Here is a 23972-nt window from a genome sequence, read left to right on the forward strand (position 1 = left end):
CACTGAAACACACACACATGAGTCTTGTGCATAAATTTGCAGCAACAGTGAACAAAAACAAAGTATGTGGTCCTGATGGAATAGGAGTTTGCCAGCAGACTCAAATCTCACTTTTACTCACATACTCACTTTTCTGGATAGTTATTGCATGGCAGCCTACCTGACTCCATGTTAACTGTTCTATTGGTGCCTTTAGTCAAGGACAAAACTGGTCAAATATCCACCTTAGAAAACTACAGCCCAATTTATCTGGGTAGCATACTGTCAAAAATATTAGAAAGAATCTTTTGGGGATAGGCTTTGAGAATATAAAACAACTATTGACAATTAATTTGCTTTAAAAAATAAAGCACTAATTTGTGCATATATGCTGTGTGGTGCATTTATGTGGTGCATTTATGTGCTTCTTCGATGGACCAAAGGTTTTGACCGTGTTAATCATAGTTAACTATTTACTAAGCCCCCTCATATCTGATAAGGATCTTGCATTATTAGTATTCATATCAAACTATGCATGTCCAGTGGGGAAGAAGTACAACCTTTCCTCGTCAAATTTATGTGGATGATCTTTCTAAAACACTAAACAAGCAGAATACAGGATACATGATGGGGGAGAGCCTTATTAATAATTTGTATGCTGACGATTTAGTTGCTTTGTTCCTTATAGAGCTGGCTTGCAGCAGCTGCTTAGAGTCTGCTCAAACTATGCTTTGCAGTATGATATGAAATTCAACTCTGAAAAGAGTGTAGCAACGATCACATCAACTTACGGAGCCCTGCAGGGGACATGGGAGAAAAAAATATTAAGACGGACTTTTGCGAGATCTCGCAAAACTAACTCGGGATCTCGCAAAAGTTGAATTCCAACAATGGCGGCAGCTACTTAGTTGTAATATTACTCTTTCTGGGTCACAAAATAAACTTTTAAGATATTTTGAGGCGTGAATGTAGTTGTGTAAACGTCAGATATCTGCTCGGTTTACAAGACATCACATATTTGCAAAAGTGCTCCGACGTTTTCGGAGATCTGACACCCACCATCTCGAAGCTAACGGGAGGTCGAGACCTACTACAGCCGGGAGGAACACCGCTTTCCCGGCACATCGTGCGTCGACCTCCCGGTCGGCTTCGAGCTGGCGGCCACTAGCTCGAAGCTAACGGGCGGTCGAGACCTACTACAGCCGGGAGGAACACCGCTTTCCCGGCACATCGTGCCTCGACCTCCCGGTCGGCTTCGAGCTGGCGGCCACTAGCTCGAAGCTAACGGGCGGTCGAGACCTACTACAGCCGGGAGGAACACCGCTTTCCCGGCACATCGTGCCTCGACCTCCCGGTCGGCTTCGAGCTGGCGGCCTCCGAAGAATGCGGCTAAAACTTTTGCGAGATCTCGCAATACTTTTGCGAGCGCTCGCAATACTTATTGCGAGATCTCGCAATACTTTTGCGAGCGCTCGCAATACTTTTGCGAGATCTCGCAAAAGTCCGTCTTAATTTTTTTTTTCTCCCTAATTTTTTTTTTTTCCTCCCTAATTTTTTTTTCTCCCATGTCCCCTGGGGGGCTCCGTAGTTTTGCAAGATCCCGAGTTTGTTTTTGCGAGATCTCGCAAAAGTCCGTCCTAATTTTTTTTCTCCCATGTCCCCTGCGGGGCTCCGTAGGGCTCCGTATCAACTAAAAAGAATCGGAAGCAAAATTTTCCCATTTTGTTTGGAAAATCTAATTTTTAAATGCACTGACTAAAGTGAAATATTTGGGCCATTTCATCAGGAATCTTTAATATGTGACAAGCAAATATGCCAGTCCATAAATTATGTTAAAATGACATGAAAACGTTTCAGTTGGGCTATAATGATGCATACAGGATCAAGATACAAGTTTTTTCTCCTGCTTTTGTAAACGCTGAAATTATTGGTTATTCATTTTGTATATTTATATTTTTATTAAAATGGCCTATAATGTCTTAAATAGAGTTTGTCTTCCATGTGGATAATATATTTGGCTCATCCATGAAAACACAGACATGTATGTTAATTTGCCCTGTTATTCTTTTGATCTCCATTACATCACGGTATGTAACTCTTTTTGCCAGTGAAATGTCAAAAAAAATGCTGTTCATAATAATAAAAAGGTGTATTTATTGTTCTTCTCTGCAAGCTATATATTCATTAATACAAAGTAATCGATTACAGGCACTTTTGGCAGCATCACTGTTTGATAAACACTTATTTACAGATATGGACTGCACTGCACGGAAATTCATTTAGCAATTTTACAAACAGCATCACTGAAGATAATAATTCCTAAAAGCTTTATACTGATAATCCTGGTACCCTAGGCAGTTTATATAGCAAGTTTTATCCAGATTGATTAAAGCATCTTTAGGGAACATACATCATTATAGTAAAATAAAATGCCCTTAGTTTGGCTTACTCTAAAAACTATTCAACGATTCACTGGATGCTCCTAAAAATCTTTGGATTTGTGTTTTTAAGCAAAATCTCGAGATCGGTCAGCCCTGCTCAGGTGACATTACAGATTCTAATAAAAATATCTGCAGCGTTTCATCCTTTTGCTGGGCTTTAGAAATGAGCGAGCACTTACAAAGCCTTAGTCCATTCCTACTGAGGCGGCGTGAACTTAAATGAACCAGATTTAAAAATTCGGCTCCACCTCTGACATTCATACAAATGACAACAAAAAGCAGGCTTGACCGCTTGCCTGGTGAATTAATATTTACTAGGACACACTGAATCATTTTCAAACAACTCTCTGGAATGAATCAACGTTTCTCTCTCTGGTGAGAGAAGATTTCATTTCACCTCTGACAGTTCGGTTTACATTTCTGTGGCTGAAGGCCAAACCATCCCTGCTGTGGCAAGCTGGAACATCCATAGCCCCGCAGTGGCCTGGCAGAGCTCCAGGAAAAGGCTTCTTACTGCTGTCGCTGCCTGCTTAACAATCACTTCACCGTCCCTTGTCTGCATGTGAAATGTTTTAAATTCAGTGTATAAAGAATATCTCTCTTCAAGGTGCAAAAGAAGTGCTGCCAGCTTTCATTACATCCTTCCCTTATTGTCATCCTCCTCTTTTCTCTCTCAGATTCGATGCTCCCTAACAGCTTCTCTCAGCATTCTAGCCATCCTCCCTGAAATCTGCTTTAAATCAGCTTCCCAATAAGATATAAAAACTGCCGCCGGCAATAGTGCTCTGCCAGATGATCTCCGGATAATCAGCGCAGGGAAGATTCATTCGTCTGAATTTAACCAAGAATGAAGGGGCTGCAGCAGCTTGTGGTGGGACGGCAGTGGAGCAAATTTAGCATCTTGATGAGAGAAATTAATTGAGAGACAGAAAAAGAGAGTGAGAGATGGTGGATTGAGAGCCAGAAAACACAGTGCAGGACAGCGGTAGAGGAAGGCAGAGTCTGCTGCGTTAAGTGGGCCACAGTCTCTGCACAGCGGATACAAACTATGTCCTCTCATGTGGCTGGTAGGGTGATCAAGCACTTTGTCACAGAAGCTCCACAGTGATGGTAAAACAACAGGAAACCGAGGGATGATGAAAATGTAAGACAGTGATAGTGCTAAAACAAACAGCAGTTTTGATAGCACGTTTGATTTCTTCATAGTAGGAAACACTGAGAAACGTGTTTGCAGTGGAACAGGTGCTTATTAAATAAATGAGCACATACTGGAGTCACAAATACTACCTCATAAAAACACACTAAAGACACATTTTACATGGGAAATGCACTGGAAACTACAAACCTCATTCACCTATTCATACAACTGCTTTTTTAACCTAACATCCACACACTCACACTCTGATGGATACATCGCAGGAAACTCTCTATCTTGCCCAAGGAGCTGGGGATCAAACCTCTAACCTTCCGGGTGGTGTATGACTGCTCTACCTGCTAAACCACAGATGCCTTAAGATGCAATAACTGTTCTGTAGTTACTTCAGCAGTTACTGTTTCTCTGTGTTGTTAGCTGCTGAGGAGGTAAAGCTTCTTCTACCATTTTCTATTTGTATCTGCTGTAGTTATTAGGCCACTGCAGCACTTGTGTCTGTGAGCTACTGTGGCTGCAGTCTTTGAAACTGTCCCCTTCCAGGACACAGGATAACATTTGTAGACCGACAAAAGGGGTGTGTATGACAATCATTAAATGAGGGTCAAATATAAAAGAACACACAGAAAAATAGTTTGTTATTAGAAACATTAAACATTAAGGTGTGTGTGTGAGGATATGCTGCACAGTGGAGTGACAATAAGAGGAAGTGACAAGTGCCACATCCACTGAAAATCAGCTGTCAGTGAGAATCTGTTAGCGTTTACTATTAGAACTGAAGCAAATACAGCAGTAAGCGACCCATGCATACATGCATAGGTCAAAATAACAGATTTGAAATGCATTTTCTTTACTGACTGATCTCAATTATTTTCTCTTGTTTTTGCAGAAGTCCACACGACAGACAAAAACCCAAACATGTTTACCCGGGAAAACCAGTCACGCATTCAGAATAATAATAATAAGCAACTACCTTCAACAATTTTCAAGCAAAACTACTGCCTAAGTTTCATAGTTATAGCTTGAGTATAAGACTATTTTCATCACTTTTATAGCGCTATAACTGTCATGGTCTTGGATCTCAGAACAAGGGTTGTGAGTCAGGAATTTCTTTTTCTGTGTCTTCATTATGGTTTGATGCTCTCAGGTATTACTGGCTGAGGGTCTGTAGCGTATTGTTGTATCGAAGCTTTAGTCATACCTCAGGGTTTTTGAGGTTTCTGGAGTTCTTTGTGTTTTGTTGGTTCTGTTAGGGTTCATAGTTCTTTTGCTTTTAGTTTTGGCTCATGTTTGAGTTTTTTTTCTTTAAATTACATTTTAGTCCAAGATCGATTTCTTTTTGTGTCTCTACTCTTGGTTGGTTCATTTACTGTATATAATTGCACTTGAGTCTTTTAGTTTTCTTTTAGTATTAATAGACTTTGTTATTTGAGTTTTTCGGTTGTGATTTGGTTTATTTTTCCTAGTTTCCGCGGTGTTCCTCATGTCATATTCAGTGCGTGTTTATTGACTCCATTATTTCCTGTTTTAGACAAATAGGGTGTGTCTCTTGAGCATTAATATGAGTTTTACTTCCTGTCTCTTTGTCTTGATTATGTTCTCCTGTGTCTCCTTCCTAATTAGCCCTCTCTGTGTATGAATAGCACTTTCTTCCTTGCAGTCTGAGTTGGCTTGCCTGTTGTACTTGCCTTTTCTAGTTTCTCTGTCCCTGCGACCACTACAAACTTTTATACATATTAACTAGCTATTTAAAATGTTTATCTATTATCCATCTATTTTCTTTTGCTTATCCGGTTTACGGTCGCGGGGTGGCTGGAGCCTCTTCCAACTGCCATAAAGCCAGGGGGGAGATGCACCCTGGACATCTCCCCAGTCTGTTGAAGGGCTTGTTCATCTATTACACTAACCCTGATTCCATTTTCCCCCCATACTAGCAAATGGTTTCAACAGGTTGTTCATAGCTTACAATGTCAGTTGTTCAGCCATACTTTTAACGAGCTATGACAACCATTTTTTTCATTACTTACACTGATATAATTATAATTATAATCTTCTGAGTGTCTTTTTCTACTGCCTAGCCATTACTTTTTACTCAAACTTATTCAGTTCCAATCAATTCTTAAATGGTAATTCTGGCTTTTGTTGTAGATTACCTCCAGACTACTGCAGAAGTACCCCTTGAGATACAGCCCTTGTTGGAAATCTCTGAATTAAACTCTTAATAGAAAAAGCGATCATATATCTTGAACATAAATAGCCTTTAGATCTAGAGTTTCTTGTCTTGATTAGTTCTCTATTGATTGTCAGGATCTGACAGAAAAGATACAACTGTAGTGGCGAGTAAGACCCTTATACAACATTAGCAGTCTCAACATTAACAAGTAATCCTCCCACACTGAATAACCTTCAATAACAGGCTCTGCTGCCTATCTCGCTGCAATGAAAACTGTCATTCACAATAAGAAAATGAATCATTTGAAATCTGCCTCCGCTTTTCTTTATACTTCCAACCACATCTCTAAGCATCCATTCGGTCCAAAATACCTCCCATGCCTAGTTAAAAGTGAGAAGGACCCTGAGAAGGAGGGTTCCCCTGGAGTAACACAGTCGGTTCAACAAGGGGGAAAGCAAGTGGAAATAAAAATAGCCTCAGAGCCGCTGTACTCATTAACCAACCCGAGCTGGGTGAACAGGGGACCTAGCAACCAGTGACAAACTTTGCATGAAGCAGGAGAAGATGCAGACTGACTTCGTTTCTGATTCACTTTGTGTTGCTCTAATCAGCCTTCATCTGCTGAATCTGTTCCTTGAAGAATCCAGTGAAAGAGATTGAGAGCATAAGAAGTGGGCCCCGTTTTGATCATATTCAATACAATCTTCACATTATATTAGAGGACCGTGCTGATGTTTTCTTTTTTCATGTTTCCGTCAAATGAAATGTGCTTTACAGAAAAAAATCCATCGCAGTGAATTTAATTACATTCAACATTTTTGCTGAGATGTATGCAGTTAAAAGCATCAGCTATATCAAAGGAATAGTTTGACATCTTGAGAAAAACCAGGCTTTCATACCAGGAGTTAAAAGATGCATGCCCGAGCACTATATCTGATGATAAAGCCAAGAGACATTTAGCTCAGAATAGCAAGTGGCGCAGTTGAAAAGTGATCAATATACACAATAATATACACAAAAGACTGAGGTGACTCGTGTTGTTACTCTGATGTTGCAAGGGGGTAAGCTTGTTTTCCATGAAAAGACTTGCAAGAAAACCTCCAAGGCTGAAAACCAAAGCCACCTTGGAAATGCCAGATCTGCAGTTCTTCATCATCCCAGAAGTATAGAGTTCCCACTGGTTCATGAATTCCATCATTTTATTAGTAAATTACTAATTAGCATGTATCTGCGTCTGCAATTCATGCACCTTGCTAAGGCTTTAGCCACACAGACCTAGAGGCAACCTCTCGTTGCCGGGTAAAATTGTTCACAAAGAGGGTGCTGCACCCAAAAAATCTTTTTGATTACTTTGGTCACCAGCAGACTGCTGTGGTCACATGTAGGTTGCATGGAAGACGCTAACTTTGGTGCAAACACTTGCAATCTACTCTCAGAGCAGTAGTGAAACTTGAAAAAGTGCAATGGAAACAGAAAGCGGAGAAAGTTTGCCTTCTAAGTAAAAGCTGTGCCGTACCACTGCAACCATCACAGCAGACTCTTTTTCTGTGTCACATACATCTCTGGGACCAGTTTTGTGCTAGTGATTGCAAGCAACCTTCAACTACTTGCAACTAGCCAGGGAGTACACATTACTCTGTGGGCAGGACTCTAGGCCCGAGGCTTTGCCAAGTGTGCTAACTTAAGAATCAATAATTTGGTTTAAATATTGACACTGTTTCTCTAAAACTTTAAGATAGAAGCAATCAAATGCTAGAATGGAGGCGTCAAAACAGGATTGAACAAACCAATAGGTGACATCATCCATCTTTTATATACAGTCTGAGAGCCTTTCTCTAAACCACAATGTTTTCATATCTAATGAAAAGATGTGAGCTATGAACAGATCTGTAAGGAACCGAGTGTTACTGAAAATGTGAAGTCACTTTTTTAGATCTTTTCTTGTTGGTGCATTAAAGTGCTTGTTGGAAATTTGAGCCTCTGATCTATCAGAGTCTGATGGAGAACAGAGCTTTTTTACACACTGACATTCATGTTTTTCGGGTAGCTTGAGAATCCACAAAAACTTTGTTCTGCAGTCGACTCAAGGAAACCACACATCAGAACTGCTGGACACTCAGTCCTTAGTATTTACAGCAAAAGAAATAACAAAAAGAAAGAAGACTATAAAATGCTTATGGTGATAGATTACCAATTAAGCCAGTTTAAAGGCCATGTGATTTTCCATCTGACAGAAACTGTGAAAAATTGCTTCCTGGAGGGAAAAAAATCTGTCAGAAAACTTTTGAGGTTAAAAGATTAAGCATGCGGTTTATAGCCAAAGCCTGCAACACAATCCTTCAGGCTACAGAGAGGGCTGCAGCCTGCCCTGCTCATGTCCGGCTTTGCGTCTAGGAACCCGAGGGTGAATGAGTCGAACAGGAAATTATATTAGGCTGTTGGAGACCTATAACAGATTGCAGGTTTTCAAAGGTGACTCAGGTAATTTTTTTGATTATAATTCATCCAATTGAATAATTCTTTTACAAGACATCAACATGGCATTTAGTATGTCGTGTTTTAGCTGTGCACAGATGGTTTGAATCAGCATTTAGAAGATAATCTTTACAGACTGTCTGCTTAAAGGAGACCTATCTGGGGTTCCTTTTGTATCCACTCCAAACCTTCTGCCTCTGCTGCTTCTCTACACAAACACATGGGTCAGTCCTCCTGATGTGCTGGAATAAATGAACCTGACTCATGCTATGAAGGACTACTTCTCGCCTCCACAGCTTCAAACAACAAGCTCAACGTGCCTCAGTCACCATGGCGACCAGGCTTCCTTGTCAGGAGCCAGGACCAGAGGAGAGCAGCAGGAAGCTCTGCTGGAGATGCCAAGTGATCTGCAGCAGCCTCGTTTTAAAATCAGACTCAATTGATTTAATGTTTTCTGCTCTTTTTACAGCTTTTATTGTGAACCTCGTGTGCTTAAATAAGCTGTATTATTCAGGCTATATCACTAGTTGCTCAACTGGACACCATGTTTTATGCAGCTATCAGCATTTATAAGCACAGACATCAAAAACTTCAGCATCACCAAGAGCGTAGCAGGACAGAATTGTGTCTCATTCAGCCACAGCTGCAGGATGAATGTCCATGCCAGAGTTAACACAGTTCCTGGAGATGACCTCAAGAAAACAAGCTTCATCTCAAATGATCCTTTCTCTCCTCTTTTAGCTGTGCCTCGTATCTACACGAGTGAGCTACGCTGCCCTCCAGGGGACAATAGGAAATAAGAGAACGCACGAAACTTCGTTTTCTTGCATCACTGACTCTGTGGGAAACTCCTATGATTGAAGAGGTACCCCTGAGTAACCGAGAAGCACATTCACATGTGAGATCAGCGCGGAAAGCATGAGAAAAATCTGACATCTGCGTTGGAGAAATGTGTTTCTCCAACATTAAGATTCAGCGTACGACACATGCAGACACCGAGCTGACAGGTGGGATCAAATCAGCACTGACATGCATTAAAATTCATCTGTGTTGGAGGTGTGAATCTGTCCAGTGTCCCTTAAGATCCATCCGTCTTTGAAAATTCATCCACTGAGAGGACACAGTTCATTTTTCATGTGCATCGTGCCGCACACCACTGCAAACTAAAATCATGCCTCCTATAGGCAAGAAAACACTGCAGCAGTGACGGCACTTGTAATAGCCGAGTTTCTGAGAATCACTGTAGTTTAGCCAGTGGTGAGGGTTTAGTGTCCCTATTCTCTTCTATTGCAGATCCTTAGGAGAGTATGACTATGTGGTGTTTATTGTGTCATTTTTTATTTACAGTTTCAGGAGATTACAGGAGGCAAGAATGTCACATCAAGGATGCGAGTTGAATGTAACTGATAGCCACAGTGCCTCCTGTGGAAAAGTAATTTCCATGAACATCACATCTAAAACATATACAGTGGGGCAAAAAAGTATTTAGTCAGCCACCGATTGTGCAAGTTCCCCCACCTAAAATGATGACAGAGGTCAGTAATTTGCACCAGAGGTACACTTCAACTGTGAGAGACAGAATGTGAAAAAAAAATCCATGAATCCACATGGTAGGATTTGTAAAGAATTTATTCGTAAATCAGGGTGGAAAATAAGTATTTGGTCAATAAGAAAAATACAACTCAATACTTTGTAACATAACCTTTGTTGGCAATAACAGAGGTCAAACGTTTACTATAGGTCTTTACCAGGTTTGCACACACAGTAGCTGGTATTTTGACCCATTCCTCCATGCAGATCTTCTCGAGAGCAGTGATGTTTTGGGGCTGTCGCCGAGCAACACGGACTTTCAACTCCCGCCACAGATTTTCTATGGGGTTGAGGTCTGGAGACTGGCTAGGCCACTCCAGGACTTTCAAATGCTTCTTACGGAGCCACTCCTTTGTTGCCTGGGCAGTGTGTTTCGGATCATTGTCATGTTGGAAGACCCAGCCTCGTTTCATCTTCAAAGTTCTCACTGATGGAAGGAGGTTTTGGCTCAAAATCTCACGATACATGGCCCCATTCATTCTGTCCTTAACACGGATCAGTCGTCCTGTCCCCTTGGCAGAAAAACAGCCCCATAGCATGATGTTTCCACCCCCATGCTTCACAGTAGGTATGGTGTTCTTGGGATGCAACTTAGTATTCTTCTTCCTCCAAAAACGACGAGTTGAGTTTATACCAAAAAGTTCTACTTTGGTTTCATCTGACCACATGACATTCTCCCAATCCTCTGCTGTATCATCCATGTGCTCTCTGGCAAACTTCAGACGGGCCTGGACATGCACTGGCTTCAGCAGCGGAACACGTCTGGCACTGCGGGATTTGATTCCCTGCCGTTGTAGTGTGTTACTGATGGTGACCTTTGTTACTTTGGTCCCAGCTCTCTGCAGGTCATTCACCAGGTCCCCCCGTGTGGTTCTGGGATCTTTGCTCACCGTTCTCATGATCATTTTGACCCCACGGGATGAGATCTTGCGTGGAGCCCCAGATCGAGGGAGATTATCAGTGGTCTTGTATGTCTTCCATTTTCTGATGATTGCTCCCACAGTTGATTTTTTCACACCAAGCTGCTTGCCTATTGTAGATTCACTCTTCCCAGTCTGGTGCAGGTCTACAATATTTTTCCTGGTGTCCTTCGAAAGCTCTTTGGTCTTGGCCATGGCGGAGTTTGGAGTCTGACTGTTTGAGGCTGTGGACAGGTGTCTTTTATAAGGATGATGAGTTCAAACAAGTGCCATTCATACAGGTAACGAGTGGGGGACAGAAAAGCTTCTTACAGAAGACGTTACAGGTCTGTGAGAGCCAGAGATTTTCCTTGTTTGAGGTGACCAAATACTTATTTTCCACCCTAATTTACGAATAAATTCTTTACAAATCCTACCATGTGGATTCATGGATTTTTTTTTCACTTTCTGTCTCTCACAGTTGAAGTGTACCTCTGGTGCAAATTACTGACCTCTGTCATCATTTTAAGTGGGGGAACTTGCACAATCGGTGGCTGACTAAATACTTTTTTGCCCCACTGTATATATATATATATATATATGCTGGTCCTGTATGCCCACATGTTGCCATGCACAAGCCATGTTCCTCAAACCACCTACACGTGTGAAACCTCAATTCTACAGAGCAACCAAGTGTGAAATTGGATGCTGTACAGCACAAATGTATCTCTCCATCCTCTCATCTCACTTATGTCCCCCGTTCAACGTGTTGCAGATGGCTTAAAGAAAAATGCAGCTCTTTATGCATCTGAAATCGGTGGCACGGTGTACGATTTCTCATTAATCTTTATCAAAATCGTTAAGATACTGCAAAACCTAAAAAATGCAACTGGAAATACATAATACATAACTTCAGATTCTTTAAGAGCGAAGAGATTTTCCTCACGACTTTGTATTTTATCCACTACAATATGAAACTTCACTTGCAGCGCCAGCTCATCCATCAGTCACAATCACCGCCCTCAATTTGTCAAACCAACACTGCAAGATTATACAGCAGCAAACAACCACTATGAAGCAGATCAAATTTAAAGTCCCAACCTGGCAACTTCTAAAGAAAAACAAGGATATTTTTAAGATAATTGTTTCGGTTTGCACTTGTGTGGCTCATGAATCAATGCCTCATTAGGGTTAACGCCTCATTATCCATTTAACGCATCCAGCCTTCTGATGCATACAAGTGGATTCCAGGAACAGATCTTGTCATGCTCACTCACCTTCAGCTTGTGTTCGTGCTCTTTGTTTACTTGAGACAGCAGCTGGGCCTTGCGCCGGTTCAAGGCGTCGATGAGGGCGTCGCACTGCGCCACCAAGCAAGCCTCAAACTCCACACCGTTCTCCTGCAGGAAAAATTTACAAGAAGCTGGAAAAGCAAAGCATCTGAAGACAGAAAATATGCAGGAATTTGCAGCTGGAAACAAAACAACAACAACAAAGAAAAAGATGGAGGATACTTTTAAGGCCGTGTGCATCACTTTAATAGCAGGAGTAACAGTGAAATACAGGAATGACACAAGAGTTTAATGATGGGATGGATAGTTTGCTGAGATACCTCCTCCTCAGACGAGAAGCGTGAGTAAAATCATCATGATTCATGCATCAGCAGAGTAATAAACTTGACGATTACGCCTCACGCTGTCACTTTTTCACACATCTTAAGTTTTTTTTTGTTGCGCGTCACCTCCTCTCTACTCTTTTACCTCACCCTCACCATTTCACACTGCGTGACAACTATCTACGAGAGGTTTTAATCCCACCTTCCTCCTCTAATCGCCCTCATAAGCTGACCAAAGCTTTGTCTCCACATGAGCATCTAAATTTAGACCTGGTTAATGTGTTAGATGGAAGAAAATAATATAGATGAATGTGAATAAAGGGGAATTCCCATTAATGCTAATATAACCATGTGTTTCTGTAAATGTTAATCTTTATAACCACCTTTGTTTTGCATCCTGAGCTCAAATTTGATGCAAGCATCTTTTATAGTTTTATTAAGATAGTATCTTCCCATCTGGCCCTGTGCAGAGTTCAAGCCAAAGATTAGAAATTGAGAAATTCAAATGAATACAATAAGCCTTTTTGTGTCTGCTGCTCACGGCAGCCAGTGGACAGTCTGGGATCACAGAGGGGGATTACAGCTTGGTAGAAGAAAATATTCATGCAGATTATGGGTGTGTGCAAAAAACCAAACCAAACAAAAAAACCCACGTGTGTGCGTGTGTCTGCGTATACCTGGATATGCTGGACCATATTTTTTAGTTGAACCAGGAACTCTTTGGCCTCAGTGGCTCGATCTGACAGGCCGTTGAGGGCCTGGGACAGTTGACCCTGTGGAAAGAGACAATAAAGTATAATTACATGGACCTGCAGTACATTCAAATAACAGATGAAGTGCTGAATCCTCAGAATCTAAAGAAGGAAATGAATCTAAATTATAATCAGAGCCATATTAGTATTTAAAAACTCCAGGGTCATACACAAAGACTGCAAAGATCTAATGAAATATAAACTTAATTTTGGGCCAGTTCATAGTGATACAGAACATGAACCTCTAGCTTTTATTCCATTAATCACTTACTGGGTCAGAAGATTCAGTAACAATTTTGTTTATTTGCAGCTTTCTTCATTTCATTTGAAAACAAATTGCATATCTTTGTGTTTTTGGAAAAAACGTGTAATTTTGTCACCTTGGTCAGCCTTTTGAAGATTCAGCTGGGCCTTTCCCCACACAATTTTTGCATTAAATTAGATTAATGGAAACTGAAGATAACCATGTAATTGATATGCCTCGTGGACTATCAGCTGCTCTGTCACGCAACCATCCTTTTTGTAGTCCTTCATCCTTGTTGAATAGGGGCTAACAGTGGATTTTGTTGTCTTAACTTTTTAACTCAAACCCCACCTAAATATTTCCAACCCCGACATCCTGTTTTACACAACAACTAAGGCCCCAAAACTATTCCGTGAGACCTTTAACACTGACAGGAAAGACACATGGAGGCAGCCCAGCAAGAGTTATTTTGGATGCAGATTCCAGCCCTGACAGTTCATCATGTGCTACAACCCCAGATCAGAAAAAGTTGGGATGACATGCACGATGCAGACTAAAAAAAACACTTACATATTTACTTTGGCTTTTGAATGCAGACAATATGATCGACTTTATTTCATTCCTGCAGTTCAGGCTTGCAACAAATTCCCAAAAAACATTTGAATAGTAAAGCAATAAACACATATGAGACATTTAAGCACTGAGGATACCAAGCAACAAAATGTTTCAGGTGTTATTTTTTACCTTTCCTCCTGCAAACACATCTTTGTTGCATTTTTGTTGCGTTTTAAAATTCTCCACATATTTTCTACTGGGGATGGGTCAGGACTGCAGGCGGGCCTTTATAATGTGGTTTTATTTTGTTTTGTTGAAAAGTGCATAGATGTTGTTTTACTTGTTGGTGACAACAGTCTGGATGGCGTTTTTGTCTTTGGTTCAGAGCACACGGTTTCCATGTCTTCTAAACAAAGATCTGGGATACCGATTGTTGTGACCAGAACATGTTTTCATCGTCACAGATCAACATGCAGTAAAATTTAAATTTGCATTTGTGAATGTAATTGGGATTGTAGTGCTTCATAAAGGTTTCCCACAGAAATCCTTTGCTTTTATTGTTATATCAGCTGTTGACGGATGACAGTGATGTCTGAGCGACTGGGGTCACGAGTGTTCAGCGTAGGCTTCCACCTTTCCCCTTTATGCACTGAAATTCCAACAGATTTCTTTCTTCTTTGAGGAACACCATTTTTAAATATTTCTACAATTTTCTCTTGCATTTCTTGAGAAACTGGAGCAAATCTGCCCATCTTTGCTCCTCAAAGACTGCAGCAAATCAGGATCACGATCACCTGTTGACATCATGTTGACGGAAGTCCTGTGGAACGGTTGTATGCTAACAAATTAAATGAAGATGAAAAAAGAAAAATGTGAAATATCTCGGGTTCACACTGAAACGAGTGGGTTTCTTTCTTTCTTTTTTAAATGATTAACTCAAAGGCACTCAACATGGGCCGACTTACAAACAAAGCTGCTTTTGATAGCGGCTGAGAATCTGACATTTTAAAGTGTCTGAGCTTTCACCCCTGAGACAAAATGCACTGACAGCCTAATTTTCTCACACAAAATGTCATTTTCAGCTTAAAACTGAGATGATATGTACATCTATAAGCATTTAACTTTTGCACTGTTAATGTTATAGCTGGGACTCTGGTGTGTGGAGCACATATGACGGGAAATGACATTGTTGTCCGTGTGCGCTGACACAGAAACGCTTTTGAGATTAGTTTTTCATGTATGTGAAGCAAAGGCTGTGTGAACATGGAGGTGACAGGGAGAGAGGACTTGGCCTGACCCTGTGGGAAACTCATTCGCTTGAGTGAACAACCGTCAAGCTGGTGGGTGTATTGTCTTCTGGGAGTAAACGAGGGCACTGGGCCTTATCTAAGCAGAAAAGAAAAACTCCACTTCAACGCAGGAAGACAGCAATAAAACCAGCGACTAGCTGATACAGTAGAAAACGCTGTGAAAACAACTCATCACACGCAGTCTGCTCCTCTTTGTCAGCCCAGCTCGTGGAATCTGACGTTGGCCGGACGAGTGGGAATCAATCTGCAGGGGCCGACAGCTGACCTTCGACCTTGATGTTTGGGAAACCATGACAGCTGCCGTTAACATGAGTCTACTGCACTGGGGGACAGTAAGACCTGGTAACAGCTGAGCAAAGATCCAAATGTAAACTTTCTTTAATTGTGTGGGATTTCAAAAAATGTCCTCTGTGTTATTTAGGGCTGCATACTTCAACACTGCAAAGAAAAGAAATGAAAGAGAAGACTTGAAGTGTAAGTTTTCTTTCATATAAGAATAAAGTAACAACAGATTTCTATGAATTCTGAAGACCTGTTTGACCTCTTATAAGTATGTACTTATCAAACATTAGTCTAAAAAAATGGCAAACACTTGTAAAATCGGAAAGTCTCAAGAGGAAAAACTGAAGTCTTTAAATTGCTAATCCTGTCTTATCAACTAAAAGGTAATCCTTTTACAGTGCAATAGCACAACTGCAGCACATTTTGAATATTATGAAACAATGAATCCAGCAATTTGGCTCTCTTGACTGATTACCAACATTTAAGCATAAAAGAAGAGCGATAATTTACTTTATTAACCCCCAAAGGAAAATGTATTGTAGTAGCTGCAAATTCACACAAATTACTAAAAAAGCATAAACTACATAAACCAAGAAAAACTCATGCAAGCTACAAATTTAAGTAAAAGATAATAAATATATGATAAAATATGGACTATAGCTAGAATTTAAGATATTTGAATTGTTGCTATTGTAAAATTTAATGAATTTCATAATTTTCTTGTACATTTACAATGACAGGGCTATTCTATTCTATTCTATTCTATTCTACTTACTGTTATGAAATAACCCGAGCTCTTTGGCTTCCATTGAATCCACTCACACACTTCTGGTCATGTGATCACTAGCCACGACTTAACTGCTATTTTGGACATGTGACAATGTAAGGTCAAACGAAAAAGGCCTGAAACCATCTGGCAGGCAGTGGTCAAGAGGGAGGAATGTGTATTTTCTAACCTGTGGACGAGTCGTTGGTTGGCAACTGTTGGGAAATCGATTGGTGAGGGCCCCATTCGCATAGGCCTAGAAACTGGTCAGTGGTCCCCTGGCAACCACTGGTCACTAGTGAAAAATGCGTATTCCTCAACCTTGTGATTGCTTTAGTCACTAGAATATTGCTCTTAATTTGAATGAAACATACCGACTTGTCAACAACTTGTTCGTCATGTTACAATCAAGATTACAGTTTAGCCTCAGAGAGACCAGTCAGTGATAGAAAAATGAGTATTCCCTGAACAGTTATGAGCTGTGCGTGATTGCAGTTGCAGGGGAAATGATTGATAAACTACAGCCTGGTCAGGGGCTACCTGGAAACCACCTGTTGCTAGGCAAAAAATGTGCAAAAAAACCTCCTTGTGATTGTTTCGATTGCTAGCATTTCCTGTGATGATGTTTTGAATGGAGTTTTCTACAAACACTGGCTGGCTAAATTCTGAGCAGTAGCGAAATGTTGAGTGCATCACTGAGGCACAACTTTTACTTTGGAAGCAAACAATCTCTATTTCTGATTTATGTTTCATTATTTCAAGTTTTATTACCACTGGGCTAGCCAGTGACTAACGAGATCACAAGAAGCTTTTTGGTGAAGCGCCCTTTCTGTTACTTTGTGCATGTGACTTCACATAGCAACAGCCAGCAACCATGAATCACTCGCCAGCAAGTCAGGGAACACACTTTTTTCCCTAGCAACCGTTAACCAGTATAACGAATAGCTCTTCACACAACAGCGTGTTTCTTCACAACTGTAGTAAATTTACCAATTTTTTTCAGTTTTATGTTCCAGGTTGTTTCTAGGTTGAGCTAAGTGTCTTTCTTGCAGAATTTTTTTTTAAAACTTTGTTTTGTGTACAGAATAAACAAACAGGATTTAATGAGCTTTAGATGTGCTGGTGGGCAGATTTCCATGTTTTCAGTCATCTTTATGCAAAGCTTTCCTGGCTCCAGCTTTATAGCTATATACTGCTCAGACATGACAGCGTTACCAATCAAACTCTTGGCAATGACAGAAATAGAAGAATTTACCAAATGTCAAAACATTCCCTTAGATAAGGAAGACATCTTCTGATTTGAATTAAAATCCACAACAGAAAAGAAAAACTTTCTTTTTTTCCAACTCACTCACTTTTTAGGACAACCCTTTTGGGTTTCTGAAATCAATCGGCTGCACTCTGCCTGGATCGCTAAGCCGCCACCATCATTTTAAGATCCTGCCAATCACACTCTGGTGACTTCATCACCGATCAGCCGGTCCTTCACACCTGCCCTTTCATCTGTCCTAAACTGGGAGCTGGTTTTCACTCTCGGTTCTCTCATTTTGCTCTCTGATACAGTGATGGATACTGTGAGAGCTCGAGCCTCACCTAGTTAACAGTCAGCTTGCGTTTGGTGACAGAGCAGATGAAATGAAAAGCACTCGATTGTCCGGGGGCGTTTTTCCGCAGTGTCTGTTTGAGAGCCTGCAGAGCTCAGTCCTCAAAACCAGGTCAAAAAGTGCCACGAAAGTGGAGGCTGGTTTATTTTTGCACAGCTCACGGCGACTTCCTGCTCTGCGGTGTCCACGGTGCCAAGACCGGCAGGTCGGCATATGGGAAGACAGACTTTAGCAACAAATCAAGAAAGCTGAGGTCAAGTAGGAAGAAAACTTGTTGTTCGCACCTCAAGTTCTGTCGCAGATTTTTTACATTTAATGACTTATTTTTAAGTAAAAGCTAAACTATTCATGACAGGGAAAAAAAGACTGAGGCCACATCTCTAAGGCAAATATATAATTTACTTTGATTATTTTTTCATCCAAGTGCTCTTCATACAATTCAACTACACAAGCTGGGAAGCCATTTTCCCAATTTTGCATATAAATGAGAATGAGAAGATGGAAACAACATGGAAGCTACAAAACAGTTTATAAATTTATGGATCAGAGCTTTAAACGACATGCTGATATTTGTTTCCAGTATATTTGAAATATATTTCTTTATATCCTCCTGAGAACTAGCTTATTCATTTATGACCTCTGTAATGGACATTTGTTTCTGGTCTATATCTTTTGACATATTTGAGCTACCCTACTAAGTCCTGATGTAATAAATAGAGGATATCCTGGGCTTTCAATTGATATCTTGTGTGTTTTCGTTTGGTTTGTAGGTACTAAGTCAATCAGCTACAAATACCGAGGTTAACTGAAAAACACTCAGGTCTCTGTTGAGCCACACCTCTTAATCTTTGAATTCAGGTGTTTTCAGTCTCATAAAATCAAGAAATCAGCCAGGCAGGCTACCTTTACAAGAATTTGTGGAAGAATAACTATTCTCACTAAATTCAAGTGTGATACTGTAAAATGATGTCGTGAAATTTCATCCCTCCTAAATGTTCCACAATCAGCTGTAACAGGTAAAATTGCAAAGTGGAAGCATTTAGGGACTGCACCAATTCATTCATAAGCAGGAGACCACCTAAAGTTGCCAACACTCTGCTGAGACAATAACTACAGCGCTCCAAACCTCATCTGGCATTAACATCAGCACAAAACCTGTGTGCCGGGATATCATGATAGCATGGGTTATGATGGCTGAGCAGCTGCATGCAAGCCTTACTATTAGATAGAGTGGTGTAAAGCACACAGGTTTGGTAAAAACCAGAATGCTGCCTGACTGCATTGTACAGGTTGTTTTTCTAAAGTTGGCCTGGGCTTCTTAATTCCAGTAAAGGGAAATTTTAATGTTTCAGCTTACTGTACCAAGATATTTTGGGCAAATCTAGGCTTCCAACTTTGTGGGAACATTTTTGGCAAGGCCTTTTCCTTTTCCTTTTCCAGGATGACTGTGCCCTAGTGCACAAATCAAAGTCCATAAAGGTATGGTCGGATGGCACAGAGCCCCAACCTCAACCCCATCCAACACCTTTGGGATGAATTAGAGCAGAGACTGCGAGCCAGGCACTCTCATTCAGCACCAATATCTGACCTCACAAATGCTCTTCTTGATGAACAGACAAAACATTTCTATAGATTTGTGTAGAAATATTTCCCAGAATTTTGGAAACTTATATTTGCAAATGAAGGGCCAACTCAATTTTAATGTCTATGGATTAATGTGTAGGTGGCCCGATACTTGTAATGTGTGGAAGACTTGCTGATGATATCCCAAGGAGATATTTTACTTCATCCATTTGTTACAGTTTTTATTCTTGTGTTTTTGGTTTGCATGCAGCTTGATGAGATTTTCATCATTTCTAAGATGATTGATGAGAACATTTAGCGATAACTTAAAATGCACGACATTTACATCTCATCTTCCTGCATTTGCATTTTCATTGCTTTTAAAAGAGAATATATTTCACTGTCATGGCATGATTCATGCTACTGTGATATTAGTTCTGGATGATACTCTCAGAGAGACTAGGGCTTTCTAAAAGTTTCAGCTGAATCCTCTACTTACATTAATGCAATGCAACTTCAAGCTTGCCCTGGGGATAAAATACATCTTGTTCAGGGATAGTGGAAATAAAAGCATCATGCAACGTTAGACTGGAGAAGAGGATGGTGCAATGTTTTGGGATGAGCTTCGAGGGGTTGTTGAGTTAGTGGGGTGGGGGGGCTTAGGATATAGCTGCTATTTGGAAGTACTAATCATCTTATTAATTAAGCCAAGTGGGAACACGTGCATAGGATGAATAATTCACCACCAGCTCCGGGGCCATTCTGCATGTTTCATTTTCTCTCCGCGGCCGAGTGAACTAGCCAATCTGTCACAGGAAAGCGCGAATGTCAGAAAGGCATCAGAGCCATTTTGGATTAAAGCACCCACTAGGAAGTGGGAAGTGCAAGGACAGTAGGAGGAAGGTATAATGTCACTGCATAGCTCTTAAAATTAGAGAGGTAGAAAAGTAAAAACACTCCGTGCTAATTAAAAACACACATAGGCACAAAACTTTCCATCCCTGTCACTGCAAAGATAGCATTTTGAGTTCCCATAACCTACTTTCAAAAATTGTGGCGATACCTCTCTGTGAAATGCTCCGCTCTCAGTCTTAAGTACTTTCTTTAAGTACTCTCTTTATGCACACTTAATCCCACGTGTAATACACAGTCATTTTGGCTACATACTGTAAACAGACATAAGCTGACAGAAGGTCAACTTCTGGATGACAAAGACACAAAACAAGCAAACAAAATTAAATAATACATTTTTCTCCACAGCTTCCAGATGAAAGAACGTGAAGATGAAAGCAATTTTACACAGCTTGATTACTGATTGTGCTTTTCTCTACAGAGAGACCAACCGGAAACTTTAACATGAAAGATTGTGGTTGTTTACATGAGCTGAGGCAATCCTTGGAGAACTCAGTCTGCAATATTCAGCGGGCGACTTGATGATATTTTGTATCATGGGAACCTTTTGTTGTTGTTACGGCCCTAGCTGGGCCTCCTGATACTGCCCTTGTGTGGGCGTGGTGTTTTTCTCCGCCTCCTCCTCTTTTGCTCCACCCCCCGTCTCTCTCTTGCTCTTCTCTCTCCCCAGGACACAGCTGCTGCTCATTGGACTCATTTACCACCTGGGCCCAGTCAGCAATCACCTCTCGGAGGTCATATAAGCTGGGGATGAGCTGTGAACAGTGTGGGGGTGTTCTCTGGTGTCTCTGTGTTGTGTGTGGTTAGCCTGCTCAAAGTGTGGAGTTGTGGAAACAGCATAGCTGCTTTGCGTGAGTAGTGTGGGCTTGTGGGCCTTGGCAGCAGTAAAGCCAGCTGCTGTTAGTGACAGGGTGAGCTTGTGGGCCCCTGGAAGTACCTCCTCATGGTGTGGAGTTTTTGTTTGGTTGTTGTGTTCTTTGTTGTTGCAACCCTTTTTCTCTTTTTCCAAGTGTTATTGGTAAAACGGCGTTGCCGGCTCTTTATGTTAAGATGATCTATAATAAAGACTATTTTATTTACTGAAAACACTGGTCTGTTTTCCTCTCATTCTGTTCTGGACTCATTTGTTACTGGTCCCCTCACTCACATGCCTAGACCCTTTCGGGGGGAACGTAACAAAGTGGGGGCTCGTCCGGGATATGAATGGAAGGAACAACAATTGAGTTTTAGTGAGTTGTTTGCCGGTGTCTTGTTTAGTTGTATTGTATCTGCTGTGCTCTCTCTCCAGTTAGCAAAGGGGAGTGTCTAGCTGAGCGTAAGCTCCTCCTTCAGGCATTCATTTTTTATTTTTCCTTTATTATTTTCGGAGTAATCCCGGGTGGGGATTAGTTCCCTGTCGGGGGTAGGCTTGTCGGTGCTTTGTGCACTTGACGCTTAGCCTTTAAAGTTGCCTCGAGCCTGGTACACTCCAGAAGCTAACTAGGCTAAGATTTTAGTAGGCAGGTCTGGGGAGAGGGTTGGCGGTATTTTTATTTATTGGTTAACCTGTGGCCACGCTTTTCCCGCCTGTTTCTCATTTGTGTATTGGAGGTGGTGCTTCTTTGTTGTTATTGTTAGCCTCAGGTAGTTTTTGTGTTAGAGTCAATGGCTACCTTTGATATTGCAGTGTTTAAGGGTGAGCGTGGTGCAGCGTCTCAGCCCGTTCTGCAGGCGCCAGCTCAAGCTGTAGGTCCATTGGTGTCGACACCTGTTGATCAGGGGCTGCCTGAGAACAAACCCATGACAGTGCCTCGCTTCGAACCCCTCTCCATTGAATCAAGTGAAGGCTCGAAGCTGGATGCTAAGCTCCGTGTCCGTCTGGCTCGTCTCCAGCTGGAGAAGGAGCAGCGTGAGAGAGAGTTCCAGCTGAAAAGGGAGCTAGAGCTTAGGCGTTTGGACGCGGAACTGGCTAGGGAGGTCGAATTGAGGAAGGTGGAGGTGGAGGCAGAGACAGCTGTGAGGTTGCGACAGCTGGAACTCCGGCAGGTTTCCCTTCCTCCGACCGCCTCCATTCGTCAGGCGGACATCCCGTTTGACGTAGGGAAAAACAGTCGTCTGGTTCCGATGTTCCGTGACACTGAGGTCGATAGCTACTTCGAGTCGTTTGAACTAATAGCCACGGCCTTGCACTGGCCATGGGATTCATGGGCCATTTTGCTCCAATGTAAGCTGGCGGGTAAGGCTCAAGAAGTTTGTTCCTCGTTGTCAGCTGAGGACAGCTTGGACTATGACAAGCTGAAAAGGGCTATCCTGCTGGCCTATGAGCTGGTCCCAGAAGCCTATAGGCAGCGTTTCCGGGGGTTGAGAAGAGGTCAGGGTCAGTCCTATCTTGATTTCGCCAGGGAAAAAGGTGTTCTTTTCGATCGGTGGTGTGCGGCCTGCAAAGCCACTGACCTGGCTTCGATCCGGGAACTAATGCTCATAGAGGAATTTAAGAACTGCATTGCTGAGCGCATCGCAGTATATATTAATGAACAGAAGGTTTCCTCGCTACAGCAGGCTGCGACGCTGGCTGATGAGTTCGCGCTCGTCCATAAAACCAGTGTCAGTAGGTATGACCGGCGCGATGCCCCAGTGAAGGTTAGTGATGTGCCAGCTACACAGTACCGAAAGGGTGAGGTACTTGTGTCCCATTCCAGTGTGAAACGAAAGTGTTTTTTTTGTTTAAAGTCTGGCCATTTAATAGCAAATTGTGGAGCCTACAAACAGAAACAGTCAGTCTTGAGAGTTAGGAGTGTGCCAGCTAACAAAGCCGATACAGGCGTGGTTTCAAGAGCCAAAACAAAGCTCTGTTTCTTCTGCCACAAACCTGGCCACCTGGTTGCTCACTGTTTGAAAGCAAACTCAAAGCAAAATCGATCTGCTTTCAAAAGAGTGAACTGTGGTTCACAAACCGACAAAGTTGCCAGTCCTAGGCAACAGTTGGAGCATAATTGCTCAGTGGTGTCATTTGGTCACTGTCAGAGATCAACTAATTGTAATCTGCCACCTGATGACGGTCTCTCGGGTCCAGATGACCTACAGTGTGATAGATTGTGTGTGACACAACCATTTCAACCTGCACCTCTGGCTAACCAGCATGCCTTTTGCCATGACCTAGCGAAGAAGCGTCAGAGAAGTGTTGCTGTAAGGCCTTCTAGCTGCCTGATGGGTTCTCCATATGTGATGGCTCAAAAAACATTTGGCTGTCATTTGGGACACTATGTTGAGGGACTTGAGCCAACCCCGTGCAGTGTTTTCAACCCATCAAAAAGGTCTTGGCAGATTCGGCAGGGTATGCCTAACCGTTATTATGGTGGATGGTAGGTGATATGTTTAAAAGCTGGGTAGGACGTTCTATGACAAACCACTGGTTTGTATTTATGGGAGGGGGTGTTACGGCCCTAGCTGGGCCTCCTGATACTGCCCTTGTGTGGGCGTGGTGTTTTTCTCCGCCTCCTCCTCTTTTGCTCCACCCCTGTCTCTCTCTTGCTCTTCTCTCTCCCCAGGACACAGCTGCTGCTCATTGGACTCATTTACCACCTGGGCCCAGTCAGCAATCACCTCTCGGAGGTCATATAAGCTGGGGATGAGCTGTGAACAGTGTGGGGTGTTCTCTGGTGTCTCTGCGTTGTGTGTGGTTA

At 41.9% G+C, this 23972-nt stretch overlaps 1 protein-coding gene across 5 annotated transcripts in view; it reads right to left on the reverse strand.

Moving 5' to 3' along the window:
* trim9 (tripartite motif containing 9) overlaps positions 1-23972 on the reverse strand; it is a 57170-nt gene that overhangs the window by 24171 nt on the left and 9027 nt on the right. For all 5 annotated transcript variants that reach the window (XM_085441274.1, XM_085441272.1, XM_085441271.1 and 2 more), the window contains exons 2-3: positions 13000-13095; positions 11985-12107 (exon numbers count right to left, since the gene is read on the reverse strand). In XM_085441274.1, coding sequence (XP_085297400.1) covers positions 11985-12107; positions 13000-13095 — 219 coding nt within the window. The remainder of the gene's footprint in view (positions 1-11984; positions 12108-12999; positions 13096-23972) is intronic.

The sequence above is a fragment of the Copadichromis virginalis genome, linkage group LG19 (genome assembly GCF_057382275.1).
Source record: "Copadichromis virginalis isolate Kocher_CV1m ecotype Utaka linkage group LG19, C_Virginalis_male_GT1.1, whole genome shotgun sequence".
Taxonomy (NCBI): domain Eukaryota; kingdom Metazoa; phylum Chordata; class Actinopteri; order Cichliformes; family Cichlidae; genus Copadichromis; species Copadichromis virginalis.